General features: G+C 37.5%; 1 protein-coding gene across 1 annotated transcript in view; it reads left to right on the top strand.

Annotated features, from left to right (window-relative positions):
• The window catches only part of LOC117421485 (guanine deaminase), an 83,646-nt gene extending 82,109 nt beyond the window's left edge, over positions 1-1,537 (top strand). Inside the window, exon 14 of the mRNA XM_034035955.3 lies at positions 1,142-1,537. Within this exon, the coding sequence (XP_033891846.3) occupies positions 1,142-1,206 (65 nt within the window). The 3' untranslated portion in view covers positions 1,207-1,537. The remainder of the gene's footprint in view (positions 1-1,141) is intronic.
• Positions 1,538-19,021: the final 17,484 nt, after the last annotated feature.

The raw sequence follows: 19,021 nt of genomic DNA, 5'->3' as shown, positions 1-19,021 counted from the left end.
TTGCCTTCTGAGTGACGATGTAAATCTTCTGTAGCGGGCTTTACGTTGTCTTTTTTATTTCTTCTGTAATTGTTTTATGTATAATAAAGTTGAACACCATCGCTAAAATAAACAACATCGCATTTAAAAACTCCATCTTAACATTTCTGCGTTTACAGTTATTACCATGGCTACCATTCTAGGTATTGCGTCATTACACAGAATTACACTTTTCATGGGGACAGCCTGGCATGCTTTCATTACTATGCCATTTGAGTACCGTGCTGACACAGTATGGAAATAAAATTTGTGGAAACGAGGTATCAACCTCCTTGTGCTCCGTCTTTCGGGTGAGACGTAGTTGTAACTGACTCTGCAGCTGATGCATAGTTCACACACCCTAGTCTCTGTAAATCGCCTTGGATAAAGGCGTCTGCTAAATAAACAAATAATAATAATAATAATAATAATAATAATAATAATAATAAAATTCTGACAGACACCAGTAAATCACTGCTTGGCAATCATTAACCTGCTGAATGTATTCACTACTGATAGTAATCTGAATTTGTGAAAGGATATTTTGTGTTGAAAGGAGGCTGTGTGGTCCAGTGGTTAAAGAAAAGGGCTTGTAACCAGGAGGTCCCCGGTTCAAATTCCACCTTAGCCACTGACTCATTGTGTGACCCTGAGCAAGTCACTTAACCTTCTTGTGCTCCGTCTTTCGGGTGAGACGTAATTGTAAGTCACTCTGCAGCTGATGCATAGTTCACACACCATAGTCTCTGGAAGTCGTCTTGGATAAAGGCCTCTGCTAAATAAACAAATAATAATAATATACATTTGTTTTGGAAGTGCAGCTTAACTTTGCTTTGATCAAGTTGTTCTTTTCTCTGGAAATAATATTGTGCTTGTGTGTAATTAACTACAGTATGATACATTATAACAGTGGTGAGCTGTGGAAACTCAAATGTAATCTCAAACGATTTATAATTGTGTATCAAGTAATCATCACTATTTCACAGTGTTATACTCTTATTAATATAAAATCCCAAAGCCTGTGAAATAAAGAAATATGTTTTGTCTATGCTGTCATTATTTCAAGAACCCCCTTTATTGTGAAATTATTTACATTCACTTCTCAATTATCTTTTTTTTTTAGGCGATGACCGGAATATGGTAGAAGTTTATGTTGCTGGCAAGAAGGTGGTTCCTTTTAAGGAGTGAGGAATCCTTTTGACTCGTTGTACATTAAACTTTCTATGTAAAACGCTTCATTACAAGTATCAGTCATTGTGTTTTATCTTGCTCTTAATTTGTATTAATACTTGTACTGTGATTCTTGAAATGTATTTTTGTTTACGACTGTAAGTCACATTGGATAAGGGCGTCTGCTAAGAAATAAATAATAATAATAATCAACTGTATTTTATCATGTACTGATATTCATATTTTTAAACTGCTTTTGTTTAAGGGCTCTTATGTTTATCTTTTCTAATCTTACTTCTGTATTTTTAGACAAAGCTCAGATTATTAGAAATAAAATACAATACACTTATTCAGTGTGTTTTGTGCTCCAGATAGCCCTACTTTTTGTTCCAATAAAGCATGTTTTCCCCCAGTGTAAGTAGGCTGTGTAGTCCAGTGCTTAAAGAAAAGGGCTTGTAACCAGCAGGTCCCTGGTTCAAATCACTGACTCATTATGTGACCCTGAGCAAGTCATTTAACCTCCTTGTGCTTTCGGGTGAGACACAAGTGACTGCAGTTGTGCATAGTTCACACACCCTAATCTCTGTAAATCGCCTTGGATAAAGGTGTCTGCAGAATAAATAAATAATTCTAGAAACTAGAAAGAAACAACTTACCAATGTTAATGTTGCCTCAAACAATGCTACTGTGTATCCTCACTGCCTCACAATCAGCCATGATGAACAAGGAAGAAATTAAATATTAGGAAAATGTAAATGATATAAACTGGCATCCCCAGTTCTGAAGTCCATATACCGGTAATCATAAATCAAATAAATGCCCAATACTGCATCATCACATATTCATGGCTAAAGCTAAATACAGTATTTATATAATCTCAGTTCATGATCTAACCTTTCACTACACACACACAAGGCACAGTGGGGATTGCTCACACGGCCTCTTTCTGCTATACCTGCTATTTGCATAAATAGAAGACTTCTGTCTTCAGTGCCCTTAATCCCAAACATCCATTACATGTTATTTATGTGTCATCTTTTTTTATTACAACACTGGTAATAGATACCAAGCACACGCAATAGGACACTTCCTGAAAGTGTGTCTAAATGACTGATAATCAGCCGGTCCCCTGATCATACTGCAAATATCCACATGGTGGCGGTACAATCCATAATTTAAGATTGTAAACATCAAGTATATTAGACACTCTCATTACCAGAACATTCGGCAGTCAAATGGCAAGTATCTCATTTGTTATTCGATAAACAAGACCTCCAATGGTCAGCTAGAATGGGCTTTATATATTACCTCAATCCATTCGTCCCCACTATACGTCAGTTTGCCTCCATCTCCCCAGCCTCCACCTGTTTTTCAGCTTCGTCAAGTGGGCAGCTATCCTGACCCCCTGCCCATGGTTTCCCTACAGTCAGCCTCTCCACTATCAGCAAACTAAATTATGAGGAGGGTTACATCGAAGGGCGAGGCCAAAGATTTAATGAAAATATGTATAAGGGCATCTGCTAAGAAATAATAATATAACAGTATTTGTTGTCTAAGCTTTAATATATATTATTCTCTATCGCATTAGTTTTCCTGACTGAACACCTTTGTGAGTGTCTAATGTACTGCACTGCTTTGCAGGCTTTTGTCTAAAGAAAATCCAGAGAATATACAGTATTAAGATTTTCATATAGCCTATTACACTATAAGCAGGCAGAATGACATTTTATCTCCAGTAGTGCTAATCATTACATGTGTTAGTACAAACTGGTGCTGGCTCAGAAATTGAGAATATGAATGACTGCAAACATTGTTGTCTGATTCTATACTGTTTAACACTGCACATACAGTCAGGTGGTCACTGATTCTTGAGAGTAGGGACGAAATGGTATGATTTTTAAATAGACCACAGTATGAGTTAGTAATTAATGTAAAGTTTCAACCTTCTCACCACAATATTTTTTCATAAAAAAGTTTATGTAATTGATAGCAGAGATTTTTTTCAACTTGTCAGAGAAAGTAAAAAGCATGTCATGTTAGTATTTTTAACCAGAGAAAGTTTAAGAGTTTTCATCTTTTATAGTTGAATATTGTATTGTGCTACACAAGAAAAAAAAGGTGGGATATTTTTATGTTTTTTTTTTTTTTTTTAAATTGACAAATACATCCAACACTGATTTTTATGAAATCCAGCTCTATCTTTAAGACACACATTTTTAACCAAATCAGAAAAATAAAAATATGTTTGAAAGTTATAAAATAAGAACTATTTTAACAGTTCAACAAGATTTTAAGTACAATGAATCTATTTTGCCCAACAATTAGCTTAATATCAGTACGACTGTTGACATGTCCTTGACACAATGTCTGACGGAGGTGACTACAGGAACACAAAAAGACTTGCCTGTTAAAACCTAAAACAACACTTTATTAAGAAAGTTTACATTAAGCCACAAACATTACAACATTCATATGAAATAGACAATACATTAAATGTAAGCTCACAACTCAAAATTATTCTGAAGAGACTTTACATTTAGAATTAGAAGTTACAGGCAATTTGATGACCTCCAAGCTACTTCACAACTTAATCAATTTGCAGCGAAATAATGGTATGCATGTAATACCGTATTCATAAGGCTAGTACTGTGCACTGTTTTTATTGACACTGTTAACTTTCATTTTGCTGGTGCCACCTATTAATAGAACACCAATGTCCTATTATTGTTCAGAGTGAGGGACCATGTAATGGTATTGATTTTATGGAACATGCAAAATCTGGCATTGAAAATGTGCAGGATTTGAAAATTTGGTGAAAGAAAAAAATACAGAAAACTTAACAAGAACAGGCTTCCAGCTATTCTGACTTGGAAGCCTAATAAAAATTCTAACAAGAACAATAGGCTTACTTACCCATTCTGGCTTGATGGAAGCCTAATAATAAAAAAGAAAAAAATAAAGTCTAATAAAGTAAGCTTTAGTTTAGGAATTTAGAGTAAAGTCATTGTTTCTACATGGGAAATATATATATATATATATATATATATATATATATATATATATATATATATATATATATATATATATAGTAGTGAAATTCTTAACTTTAGCATAACAGAGGCAGAAGTGTTAAAGGGACTAGGAGCTCTTAAAATAAACAAATCCCCTGGGCCGGATGAGATCCTCCCAATAGTACTCAAAGAAATGAAAGAAGTTATTTTCAAACTGCTAACCAAGATCATGCAACAGTCTCTTGACACAGGGGTTGTACCGACAGACTGGAGAATTGCAAACGTAATACCGATCCACAAAAAGGGAGACAAAACTCAACCAGGTAACTACAGACCAATAAGCCTGACTTCTATTATACAGGTAGTGGACAAAAACATGGAAACACCAATGTAAAGTCACTTAATAGGGAGATGGGCCACGATGGTATCCTGCTCTGTGGAGTTCTCGGCGGACCATTTTTGATGAAACTGGCTGCTCACGCCAAAGGTTGAAAATTGCAGTCAATTGATCTGCAGTTGCTTGCCTGTTTTGCATTGCACTTCAAATTAATGCACGGATATCACGATCCTGGAGTATGCGCTTCCGCCCACTGTTGCCCTTTGCTGATGATGTCTTTCCCTCGGAGTTCCATGCCGACATCACCTTAGACACCGTTGCTCGTGAAACATCAGCAAGTTGAACTGTCTTGGTCACTGAAGTTCCTGCCAAACGCGCCCCAACAATCACCCCTCTTTCAAAGTCACTGAGGTCTCCTCTTGCAGCCATGCTAGCCATAATTATAGGCAACCAGGCCTGTCCAGCATTTTTATACATGACCCTAAGCATGCTGGGATGTTATTTGCTTAATTAACGCATGAGCCACACCTGTGTGGAAGCCCTTGCTTTCAATATACTTGGTGTCCCTCATTTACCCAGGTGTTTCCATTTTTTTGTCCACTACGTGTATATATATATAGCAAAATTGAAGACATGCTAATGAATGGCTGCTGTTTTCCTTTAAGTAAATATATATTTTCCTTTTTTGAAAGTCATTAACATTTTTTTAACACTTTGAAATTTAAATATTTTGTTCCGGACAAAGTGTTTTCTAGTAGACAAAAGTCTTAAGCGAAAAAAAGAAAAAGAAAAACATTTCAGTAAAAAAATATTATTATGTTCATCACACTTACATTTATAATTGAAACACAATTATCTGCAGAAAGTATTATTCTTGTAAGAATAATTGATACTTAAAGTAGGCAAACCTGTTTTGTCCCAACTCTCAAGAATGACTAAGTTAAAGCCTGTAGGAAGAGAAGGCATCCCAAAATGAATTTACTAATGATGGCAGTTCTTTGAAGGTGAAGTCTATCATTGCGGTTGTAATTGCAAATAACATACATGAAGACTTGTCTCTTCTTGTTATAGCTATTCGCATATGTACTGCAGGTATCTGGCATCTGGCCCTTGAGCTCTAACGTTAAACACAAAATGACATTCCACAGCAATAGAAACCAGGAAGACTGCAAAGGAAAGCCAGCACAAAGATTTATACACACCTAGAGTTAGGTTTCATTCCTCATACAGGCATCCTATTCGTACAGGTTTTCCTAAAAAAACACTAAAAAGAAAAACTAAAACTTTTTCAATTAGCATATTCCTCAAAAAACTATTAATGATCGTACAAATATATATATACAAGCGGAGGACTGAACCTATATTTTTTCTCTCCTCCCAAAGGCCTAATGTGTTGACCCTTACTTTTTAAACACAAAAAAGAATAAAAACAAATGTTAGAAGTTATTACAATGGAACTACTGACAGAGGCCTGAGATGTGATATGTTGGAGAAATTAAAAGCTTTACTCCTTTTTCAAGTCATGTTTTGTGTCCACAATAAGTGTAGAAGTTAAAGTTGACAAATATAACAGAGACCTTAAGTCTCAATTGTAGGATGCTAAATTTCACTGGGAATTTGGTAGACATTTATCAAGATGTAAATGGCTACAAAGACTTTAGGCTGGTGTCCTGGTTTTTGTTCTAACTGTACACTAATTAATTAATTGGACCAATTAAGCTTTTAATAAGCATTTAATTAGTCAAATTAAGTAATTTAGGGTACAGTTGGAACAAAAACCAGGAGGGACACCAGCCCTCCAGGACCAGGATCAGAGACCCCTGACCTACACAGTGCCAGCTAGGATTACGTAAGCAATAAGACATGACTTGGTGTTGGTTGTGCTGGGATAACCGCACACCCAGAGGCGAAGCACGAGGCTGCCGCAGGACAACCAACACCCCTGGGGTGTCTTACTGCACTTATAAAATGGGTTACTATTTTTTAGAAATAAAGATATAGGCCCTACACACATTTTTTAATTTAAAATGAAATATGTTTGAGCCTCTCATTTTTTTTGAGTCGATGCACCGGCGAGGATGTAGCTCTGCAGGACTTCCTGTTTTCATTAGATGCTGGAGTGTAGATAAAAAGCAGGAGTGTTTATGTGTAGCTTTGGCAGCATTTTTTAAAGGATGACACCAGGCACATGGGGTTTTCTGGTAAAGCATACATAAAACATCTGTGCTGCTCTTTGTTTATCACCACGTGGCTTTTTTTTTTGTGGCTTCATTGTATACTAAAGTCACGTATTCTAGCCCGTTTTCATCTAGCTTTACCACCTCTCTACCACGTCTGGCACTGTGTATTTGTATGTACAGCCACACTTTTCGGACTAAACCATGTGCTGTAAGGGGAGAGACCGCAGGCAATGACATCAGTGTGTTTCAGTCTGTTTCCGATATAGAAGGGTGATGTTGCGATTTACCATTTTGATGCTGCCTGTTTTCAGAATGGAAAGAAACACACTATTTTTGTTTGAAATTGGCGCCTGTAATGATGTTCAGGGAGCACCTTTTTGTGTTGCCCAATTATTAAAAACCAAGGTAGCCCAAACATTCATCATTTAATGCTGGAGTCAGCAAATAAATTGAAATTTACTTGGGGGAAGTCTGACATTTGTTGTTGATGCAGAGAAAATATGTCTACCAGTAACATTTAAAAATTCTAAAATTCTAAATGGTTGGCACAATTATCTGTTGGTAATGAGGCTTAGTTACTGGGACTTGTTTTTACCCATTGGTTGTGCTGTAATAATGCAATGGCTTAGAACACGCAGTAGCCAATCAAGACGCATACATTTCTGAACCCATTTTATAATGGGTGTTAAAAGGACATAACCAGTCGTGCCAAATTCTTAACACCATGTTATTATAAGATATAATTAGAGATAAACAAATAAATGTGTTCCTGTTCTTAAAGGTGGCAAAAGCCACACTGGGAACTTATAAGGTAAAAGTGTTGCTCAATAGTCAGTGAATCGTTTTAACAGTACTGATCTCTAATTACAAACATGTCCTGCATCAGGCGTTTATAAAGGGGTACTTTATAGTTCAGCCACCATATCTCCACCAAACAGCAGGTACAGGCTAGTATACAAGTGATAGATGGGATCCTTGAATAAGAAATTCCACCTGGAAAACCAAGTCAGGCTATATGTAGGCTCTACAGGAATCCTTCTATGGCACTGTTAGCATCTGCATGTATTCTCCGATCTCTAGTAGCCTCCAATTGTCCCAGGTGAATTTTAGTTCTAATAACCTTTCCAGTTGGTTGCTCTCCTGGATGGAGAAATGTCGTTCTCTGTGTGCCAGATATTGATTATATTGTCAGCAAGCTGCTGATCTTATTTTGACATTCTTCCAGTGCTAATGCCAATCATCGCAGTACCTGGTCATGACGCCAAGTGAAGTGACCCTGGCTCAGAGCCTCCTTACATCCTGTAACAATGTGCTTCAGAGTAGAAGGTGATGAACACAAAGGACATGCAGGGTTCTCTCCTACCCACACATTCAGGTTCTGCAGTGATGGAAGAACATCATATGTGGACCTGATTCCACATTCCACATTGACACACATCCTCTCCTGTTTTTGTCTTCAGTAGCTACCAACTGATATCAGATACGAAGGGCAGCCTTTGTATCTTCCACCTCCTTTGCTGCCCACTTTATCCCAGTTCTCACTACGGGTGCTACCTCCTTCACACACTCGTCACCCGATTCCATCAGTGTAATTTCCAGCCAAACCTTCACGCACTTGAAATCCTCAGTTAGAGCTGAGACTGGTAGCTGCAGTTTCCCTCTACCACAGAGTGCTACCTTGCTAAGGCATCATGGAACTTCCAGCCATTTACTAATGTGTGAACTACTCAAGGCCTCCAGTCTCTCTACTGTCGACAGGGAAACCTCATACACATTAAGTGGCCACAGCAACCTTGGAAAAAGACCAAATTGAAAGCACCAGACTTTAAGCTTGCCCAGTAGTGCACTACTGTTGATCCTCTTCAGCCTTGCACTGCCTGCAGTCTCTCCCACTCCTCCCCATCATACCACCTCCCAATACTTTTTACTGGCTTTTCTGATACTGTTGGAATGGCCTCACCATCAATATAGAATACTTTATCCAGTACTCCTCGACTTGGTGGGCTTGAACTGCGTACATGCCCATCTGATGTTATCTACAAGTTTGCCGACTAACCGGTTGCTGCAGGCTACAGTTGTACAGTAGTCATGGTGGTCATGTCGTCAATGCATGCTTGTAAGTAGTGGCAGCCACATACCAGAAGCCAACCGTTTTCCTCCCACTACCCATTTTGAGGCTCTAATAATGCCATGGTGAAGGCCAGTGGAGAAATGGTGCAACGTGTCATGATTCCGACCTTGAGAAACTGCCAAGTAGTGGTAAACTGGAGTTGAAAAAAAAACTGAACAGCAAGTTCCTAAAGTAGATTTTCACTAACTATGTTATATTACTGGGTATGGTGAAGAATTCAAATGCAGCCTCATCTGAGAATCAACAGAGTCTCAAGCACTCAAGTGTAAACCTTTGTTGGAATTAACCAAGTGCTGAGTAAGGCTAAGAAATTATTATTGGCTTCACTCCCAGCAGTACTTGGAAGGATTGCCCATAATGAGAAATGACGCAATCTTTTCATGACACTATTTATCAAAAGGGATATTTTACAGAAACTTGTTACAGTATGCATCTAGAGCAATCCAATTGTGCTGAAACTTGGTATGGGTGTCCATTTGAGAGAATTGTTTTTTGCAAATAATTTTTCTTAACTCAGGCCAATAGGAATCTATCTGTGAAAGAACACATACATGCCTTGTGGAATAACCAGAGGCCTATATTCATTAAAAATCTGACAGCTGAATGCTATGAAGAAAGCATAGCAAACTGTAGCAAAGGAGAGTGAACGTTTTTGAAATTGCAAAGATATAATATTGTGTTTTCTTTTAAAATCCCTCCGATACAAAAATATCCACATCAGGCATCATAGGCAATATCATATATTGTGCTGATTAGGATGTTCTCTGTGAAATGAGGGAGTCACAACCCGTTGATTATCCGCACCACACATCAGACTGTTCCTCTTTCTTAAGACGTTTCACACGTGAAAGACGACACAAGTGATACTGCCCGTCAATGAAGGCTCTACTGTGAGGAAGTTGTAACTGGAGTTATGCACCCCAAGCCAAAGGTGAGGTCACAAACAGAGTTTGAAATACTAAACAAATTATACTAAGGACAACAATTCTCTCACAGGGTGCCGGTAGACTACCAGCAATATGCAGAATAATCCAGTTACAGCTGGATGATCTGGATAACATTTCGAGACAACATCCACTTGTGTAACTCTGTTCTGAATCTTTCTTACAGAGCATTGGTTATGCAATCTCAGCTGTTTTCACAGTGCTTTGAGAAAGACAGCTGACACGCCTCGTGTAAATTCCTTGTGGATGAGCAGCTTGTTTTCCCTTTAAATAAATATTATACAGAAAAAAAACAGTTTAATTTTATTTTATTCAACAAATAAAGGGCAAAGTGTTTTTTTTTTACTATATGACAGGGATATATAGTAATGTACTAATAATTTCCTGCTGCTCTCCTTTCCAAGTTCAAAAGTTGAAAGCGGATATTGCACAACAGTAATTTTACATAATGATATATGTGAGTTCCCGAGGGGCATGTTACAAAATAGATGACATCACCTACTGTACAGAGAGATGCAAATCACTTAAAAAGGATAATTAATCATATAAAAAATAAGCTGCATGTTTGCCTGTTGTAAAGCATGCCTTTGTCCTTATTAATACATTTAAAAATACAGAATATAAAGTGTCGGTATGACAGAGTTGATTGGCTGACCAGTGGTGTAGCTAATAACCATCTTGTTGGCCCTGTTTACTTTTTAGTAAATGTGTAGTGGTAGTTGGTTCACATGGACAAAATATGGCTTTACTGATTTTAAAAATCTGGATAAAAATCTATAAAATGTCACAGCATATCTAGTTTGGCAGGAACTATCATTCCATAACCAAGTTGAAACACCAGGTTCACTTAACAGGGCAAACTAGGGAACTTACAGGAATAATATAAACCACTTCAGGCTGTGCAGTTCCCATGAAATATATGCACGCCTGGGTGGTAAAGGCCCTTGGCTTCATCTTGATTTGGCATTATGGACTGTTTGGGTAATGGGGCTGAGACAAAGTCAATGGAATGACTCCCTGCACTCTAATAGGCTGAGCTGGAGGGATATAATCACTAGTATATGCCCTTAGAATGTTTGTAACCGCATCACAAAAATAAATCAAACAAGATCACTCCACCAGTTTTATTTGTAACAAAATGGCATTTAAAGTAAGTTTCAATCTTTTTAATAACATATCAATGGAAGAATGGGTAAGTCAAAACATCCCAGAAAATAATACAAGTATCTCAGAGAAGTCTACTGATGCTGTAAGTAGTACAGAGAGTACTATCCGACAAACACAAGTTACAAGCAGAATGATGGGACAGTGATAGGCTCAAAATTAGGTGTGCATTTTGCAAGCACTTAAATGGGTAAATGGGAGGAAATGTTATGGAGTAAACTAGACAATACACATACATTGATTTGTGGATGACATATTTGGAATATGGAAACACGGAGAATAATTTTTTTCCCAGTTTTTATAAAGTAGCAAATAATAGCCATCCTAGCATTTCAGTGGCTCTATGGTGGGCAAAATCTGAAACTGAATTCTTTGATATCTTGGTTAAACTTGATCAAGGATCTATTAAAACCGATCTTTACGCTAAACCTACTGATATTCATTAGCACCTACATATGTCATCTGCACACCCTATTCATACCAAAACAGCCAAACATAAAGACTGGGTATAAGGATAAAAATAATCTGTTCTGGTCAAAATGACTTCAAAAAACAGAAAAAGGAATTGAAGATAAATCTTAAACAAAGAGGCTATAAAGAACAGATTATTGATAGAGAATTAAAGAGTTGACAAACTCAACTACTTGAGTTTCATAAAAGAGAAAAGAAGGTTGCAATTATATTACATATAATAATTACATATTCTAAATCATTACCAAACATTTCAAAAATAGTTTGGAAATTTTGTTCTACAGTAAACATAAATGTATCATAGATACATTAAAAGACATTAAAACCTGTAAGAGCACATGTAAAGTATGCAAATATATTTGTAAAGATAAAAATGAAATCGCAAAACTAGCAACCCTGTTTATGATATATTTTGCCAAAAATGTAACAAAATAAACTACGTAGGAGAGACAGGTACAACATTAAATAGAATAATACAGAATCACCTATCATACATAAAAAATAAAAAGTTAATGAACCAATATCAACACTTTCCAAAAAAGAACATTTTGTAGTTTTAGAAGAAATACAATTAAATAATGTACAATACAAAGTGAATAAAGGAAGAATAAATGGATAAATAGACTCGATACCATGATGCCTGAAGGTTTAAATAGAAAGGAATTGTGGATCATTACATCATTAATTATGTAGTAAATTACATTACAAACACATTCATAGATTTAAATAGAAATAAGTGATTGTGGTTACCACGGCATCAAAAGCCTATACATACCATTACTTTGTTTTACAAACACACTTTCTCTTGACAAAGGTTTGTTAAACACAACAAAACGTTGGTAAGTTTGTTCTTTTGAGCAATATATATATATATATATATATATATATATATATATATATATATATATATATATATATATATATATATCGGAGCTATGATGTTTTTCTACATGGACCAGCTCCACTCATTAATGCTATCTCATAACTCTCTTCCAAATTGTCATCAATTATGTATTTGGTCTTTTTTTAATCTGTCTTCTAAATTTAGTGAGGGTGAACTATCAAGGACTCATTTAGCATTCTGGATCTGATGAAAAACAATTAGATTCTAAATAACTGTCTAGCATAACAGCTAATTGTCCTTGTCAAGTCACTGTGATCAGCATTTCAGCCTTTTTTCAAATATAGCATCCATGGTTACTGAATAATTTGTATTTTAGGAACGTAGCTAGCTAAAGCACTTTGCATTAAAATGTTGAATTTGCTATTTAAAAAAGTACAGCCGTGACTAAAAACATACCTATTTTTGTCCCTACAAGTATCAGGCCATGTGTAAGCTTGATCACTGATAGGGTACACAGCACATACTTCATTGACACATGCACAAATCATTATGCAACTGTAATCCAGGGTGAATACAGGAACATGGTAACTGTTGCTTCAGTACACAAAGCTGGATGTTACACTGAGTTCCTAAAAGCACAACCAACAATACAGGATATATATATATAGACTCAGGGAAGTATGTAGCTAGTGAAAGATATATTAAGATTTGTCACTGTTTGATCAATAGATCCCAGATTTAATCATTTACTTACGTAGCCTCAAGAAGGCATTTTCATCCTTAAAAACAAATTTCTATACATATAAAGCAAACCTGTTTATAAACATCTGGTTTTTACTGCATCTCCAGGTCATTTACCTAAAGCTAACATTAACCTTAAGTGTCAACATCTCCACTGAGTTCATGTCAAGCATGCTGATCCCTTGTTATGAAAGAAAAAATAGTAATATACTGGTAGAATGTGTTGTACACTGTACGTACACATGAAATTATTTATTTGGAAATTAATTCAAATTCTGTAATAAAGTCCTTCCAGTCACCACCACAAGTCATCAGAATAATGATAATAAAAAAGCTATATACATGTAAGCATGTATTTGTTACCACAATATAAAACTGTGAAATAATGATACTACTACTACGACTATCACTACTACTACTACTACTACTGCTAATAATAATAATAATAATACTGTCACTTTCTCCTAAATTAAAGAGCACAGGAACTGCTTGTGCCAGTTTAGAGGGCTACTAAGATAATGCTGATGTGACTAAACAGTGCTTTATATACGAAACAACTGATACTCTACATAAGTACAGCACTGCTCTCACAGGGTGCCAGTAGTTGATGTCATAGGCAAAAGGCCAGGTAGGCAACGCTCCAGGAACTTTCCCAGGGAATGTTCCTGGAAAGTTGAATGCTGAATGTTGTTGTTGTGGGTGATGTCACTTTTCTTTTCACAATCTCTCAGAAATCACATGACATCATGTGTCAAGGGCTACTTACCTTTATGTGTAATTATGTCAAATCCCCCTAGTTTTCCAGGAAAGCAACTAATTTTACCTGAAACATTTGTGACCTAGTGTACATGAAAGCTAAATTAACGGTTTGAGTCAAGCTTTTTTGATTTCTTTTATTCATTTGGGGAGTAAATGGTAAAGGTGATTTGACTATATTGTCACCCTGTGGCTCCTTAACCTTGATGTATCAAAGCATTTAATTAACGCACTTAGTGATCACAGAGTCCATGGGAGGATGGAGGTCAATATTGAGGTTATGAAGTTTCAAAAGGTTTTCTTTTTTCTGTTTTTGAGGTGGAAAATAAAGGCAGATTTAAAATGTTACAGAATCCCCTGCAGTGTTTAGAAGAAACACATTACCTTTGCTATATTCCGTGTTGTCCAGATTGCAGTCATTTGTTTTAAACATATTATTGATAGTTTTTATATTTTGATATTCACACATGAACTAGGGAATTACATTTTTTTTCAACTTTTACTTTGAGAGAAAGATTTTTTCTTTTAAACATTGCAGTGCATCCAGTTCATGCTCCCTTCTGCAACAATGCTGACTCTCTGATTGAAATGAGTGGTGCATTGTGGGAACCAGCATTGTTGCAGGACAGAGCGTGATCTGGATACCCTGTGATCCTTAGGTTACATTTATTTTGTCCTGGCAAACACTCCCGGGTACATGTTGAGAAATGTGTTGCCCAGTTGATTTATGACTCATGATGTATGATTAAAACTTTCAAAAGAGTCACTTATATACCTAACCCTCTAAAAATTAGATTTCCATTTCAAGCTCTTCCTTAGTTGTTTGGTCCAGGTACAACTTGAAAGGGAGCCAGGGAGGATCAGTGTCAGTGAAATGTAAGGCTTAAAATAACTCAGTAAATTCTTTTTGACATTTTGACGAAGCATTTTTCAATTTTTTCAATGGTAAAATAAGTTTCAGATCAAATGTAAAAAACTAAAAGGCAAATAGAACAAAGCCACTAATTTTGAATGGTTGAGTAAATTACATACAAGTAATTGTTTAAATTTCAGAAAATTACTGGTAGTTGCAAAGCTCTGACATAAACTTAATTAAACTGTCCTAATTTTTTAAACTATTAAGCTGGGACAAGACTTCTCCCAGTGGGACCGGTGGCTCGAGCTTCCACCTCTTGGGCTCTGAACGCTTGGACCCCACCCTCTTGGGCTCTGGACACTTGGCCTCCCCCTGTGGGCGTTAGAGATGGCAGCTCCTCCTTCTTAGGCGCTGGGGACGGCCGGGTCTGGTCTACAGCCCAGAACCACTCTGCAGCATCCCCGATCAGGCCCTTGTTCAACGCCTCCTCATAGCAAGGGTCTCCGTAGGGGAAGTCCTCCCAATTGTGCCCAAACTCTCCACACGCGTCGTAAAGGGGGGCCCTTTCCGTCCTCTACTGCTCCTGTTCTGCCTCCCAGTCTGGGGGTCCCAGTAGGGTCGGAACACATGACCACCACCACCTCTTCCCACGTTCCTTCAACAGCACCTCCGGTGGCCCTGGAACTCACAAACCTCCCCGGGGAAGTGGCCACCCCGCTCCTTCCAGAGTGGGCAGCAGGCAACACTGTGTCCGCTTTCCCCACAGGCCAGACACCTTTTTTGGTCCAAGATGGCCTTGAGGAAGTCTTTCACGCACGGACCCAGAGGGTTTGGAATGAGGAGGGTCCAGCCAGATACAGTCTCTCTTTGTAGCTGGAGCTCTCTTTAATCGCTGTCTTCCTTTCTTTCCTAATTTTTATTTTTTTTATTAAATCACATTCCCACTCTGAGTCTGTGGCACTCGAATCCCACTCAGGACATGATATGTGACAGGATAGCTGGGTGTCTAAGGCGGTCAGAAGGTAGGAAAGAGAGTCAAGATGAGTTTCTTAAATACATCAGAGAAGCTTTTCTCTTACTTACTTTGTTGATACATGTGTGTCATGACAAGAAATTGTGGCAAGGTGTCACCCCTTTTATTATTTATGTATGTATGTGTGTATGTATGTATGTATTATTATTATTATTATTATTATTATTTTTGTGTGCAGACGGACGAAAGCCGCCCAACAGTATTAGTTATTATTTGACACTGGCGAAAAGCCGGTCTTGTAAACTGTGGCTGGCATGGAAGGGGTTGAATTCCCCATCCTTAGTAGCTTGTGGGAATGTGACTGGAGCCTTAATAAGGTAATTTTTGGAGGTCTGGAGGTAGCTGGGTGCAGTCTGGTCAAGGCATCAGTAGGCTAGTACAAGAGTCTTGAACTGGATGCGAGCGGTAATCGGGAGCCAGTGGAGTGAGCGGAGTAATGGAGTTGCATGGGAGAAGCGAGGCAGAGAGATAATAACAACAAAGAAGTATATAATTAGACACGACAAAACAAACAAAACACTCACGATATATTACACAGTTCTCATTCCGGGTTAGTGTTAACCATACAAAGGAACAGATCACCTCGCTACATCCTCTTATATGCCGTCAATCACGCCCCCTTGGTTAACAAACAACCACTCCAATGCGCGGCTGCCACATCGTTTCCCTTCCGGGTCGATGATTTAGTGTACAGTAGCTCTGCCCCCTTTCTAGATGGCCGACTTCGACCTAACCCTGGGAATGAATAGTCTGGCCATCCAGTCCAGGGCACTCTGTTCCCTTTACACAGCGCCCCCACAGGTTGGGAGGGAGATTTATCACCATGAATCATTCTGTCTCTGTCACACAGTAATACATATTTATTTATTTATATATATATTTATTTATTTATTTATTTATTTATTGATTGATTGATTCATATTGTGTCCGGTTGCCAACTCCGTCTTAAGCCCCTTTCACACTGGCCAGGACCCGGGTTGGTTACACAATTTCACACTGCTTTTGATAAAGCAGGGCTGACCTGGGTGACAGATGCAAATACGCAATCCCTGTATCAATGCCCCAGAAGCAGCTTGTTACGGATGCTTCCATCCAAGCTTCTCTAGATTGAATCGTTGGTCCAAATGTTGATTAGAGTAGATGTTTATTCACCCTGCTGCAATCTGGATCATGGTGTGTCTCAATCAACAAAAATATGGCTAAACAGAATAAACAGAAATGTTCCTTGCAGAGGTGAAAAAAGTATGAAATCAGTTTTTGCATGTTATTTTTCATTTTATGCATGTTATGTAATAATTTATTGTTTTATTATACAGTGCCTTGCATAAGTATTCACCCCCCTTGGACTTTTCCACATTTTGTAGTGTTACAACCTGGAATTAAAATGGATTTAATTGGGATTTTTATCATTTGATTTACACAACATACTTAACACTTTGAAGGTGCAAAATATTTTTTATTGTGACACAAAAGTTAATTAAACAAAAAAAAAAGACATTTGTTGGTTGCATAAGTATTCACCCCCCTGAGTCAATACTTGGTAGAAACACCTTTGTGAGTCTTTTTGGGTAAGTCTCTACCAGCTTTGCACATCTGGATCCTGCCCATTCTTCTTGGCAAAATTGCTCAAGCTCTGTCAAGTTGGATGGGGACCGCTGGTGAACAGCGATTTTCAAGTCTTGCCACAGATTCTCAATTGGATTGAGGTCTGGCCTTCTCTAGGCAGAGTCGCGGTTGTGCCATATTCTTTCCATTTTTTAATAATGGATTTAACGGTGCTCCGGGGGATGTTCAAAGTTTGGGATATTTTTTTATAACCCAACCCTGATTGGTGCTTCTCCAGAACTTTATCCCAGACTTGTTTTGATAGCTCCTTGGTCTTCATGATGCTGTTTGCTGATATGCTCTCTAACAAACTCTGGGGCCTTCCAGAAACAGATGTATTTAATCTGAGATCATGTGACACTTTAATTGCACACAGGTGGACTCCATTCAACTAATTATGTGACTTCTGAAGGCAATTGGTTGCACCAGAGCTTATTTAGGGGTGTCACAGCAAAGGGGGTGAATACTTATGCAATCAAGACTTTTCAGTTTTTTATCTGTAAATAATTTTGAAGAACATGTAGATTTTTTCCCCACTTCGACATTATGGACTATTTTGTGTAGATCAGTGACAAAAAATCCTAATTAAATCCATTTTAATTCCAGGTTGTAACACTACAAAATGTGGAAAAGACCAAGCGGGGTGAATACTTATGCAAGGCACTGTAAATCTGAATCTCTACTTTAGAAATTATAGAAATCACTTTCTTTGTGGTTTTTCTCATATTTTATAACTGCCCAAATACTTTTGTCTGCAACTGTGTATAATGTAAAAACCATTTAAGAATATATATATATGTATTGTTTTTTATTTCATGATTAGAAAGGGTGTTTTATTTCCTTTTTCAAAAAAAATAAAATAAAGCAATTACACTTTGAAAATCACCCCATTGTTTTACTCTTTACTTCAGTTTTAATAACCATGCAGTCTGAATTGTTATTTCAATGTGGATAAAGATGGTCACTCCAGGTCAGTGCCAGTATACATATAACTCTTTTTAATCCATTAATGCCTCCACAAGCACTTTATTTCCTCTGGACGAGCTCTGTTGTTGCTGACGTTAAAACAGAACCCACTCAGGGTTCTCTCCAGGCCTTTTCAGCCGCAAAGTGGCTGTCGCGCCCGGCTGAAAAAAACCCTATCCGCCAGTCTTGCAGATGCTACTGTGCCTTTAACAATAAGTTTTGATTGCGCTTCCAGCAGACTACATCAGTTGCGCGTTGCTGCGTGAAAAATATCTTGGAACCACGTGACAGCTGTGTTACGTCTTGACTCAACCTTTAACCAATTAGAGAGTTGAAGGGGCGGGTTTTCTGTGTTAAGCACTTCGAGAGGATAAAACGTTAAAAATGATTGATAAAAAAATAACCAATTATTTTCAAAGCAAAAATAGTGACAATGAATGCAAGGGGTCAAAATAAGACAGCGACCGGCACAGTCCACCGCCTAATACTATATTTGCACCGGCTACTAATATTTTTTAAAAAAAATATTAAGATTATTTTCGGGTATTATCATTCAGCCCATTTTTTGTCATATTATTGTACTGTAAGGTGATATATAGTACATAATAGCTATACATATGCAACCCCCCCCCCCCCAAAAAAAAGAGTTTTCCTTTTGTTGTAATATCGTAACAAGATGTACCCAGGTGCTTGTGAGAGATAAAGGCTGTACGTCGTGATGGGATATCAGCTGTTGCCAGTTTACATACAAATGCTTAAGTGCAGAGGTGCTGGATCATTACACTGCGGTTTCA

The sequence above is a fragment of the Acipenser ruthenus genome, chromosome 1 (genome assembly GCF_902713425.1).
Source record: "Acipenser ruthenus chromosome 1, fAciRut3.2 maternal haplotype, whole genome shotgun sequence".
NCBI classification, from domain to species: Eukaryota; Metazoa; Chordata; class Actinopteri; order Acipenseriformes; family Acipenseridae; genus Acipenser; species Acipenser ruthenus.
This window is presented reverse-complemented; position numbering and strand designations above follow the sequence as displayed.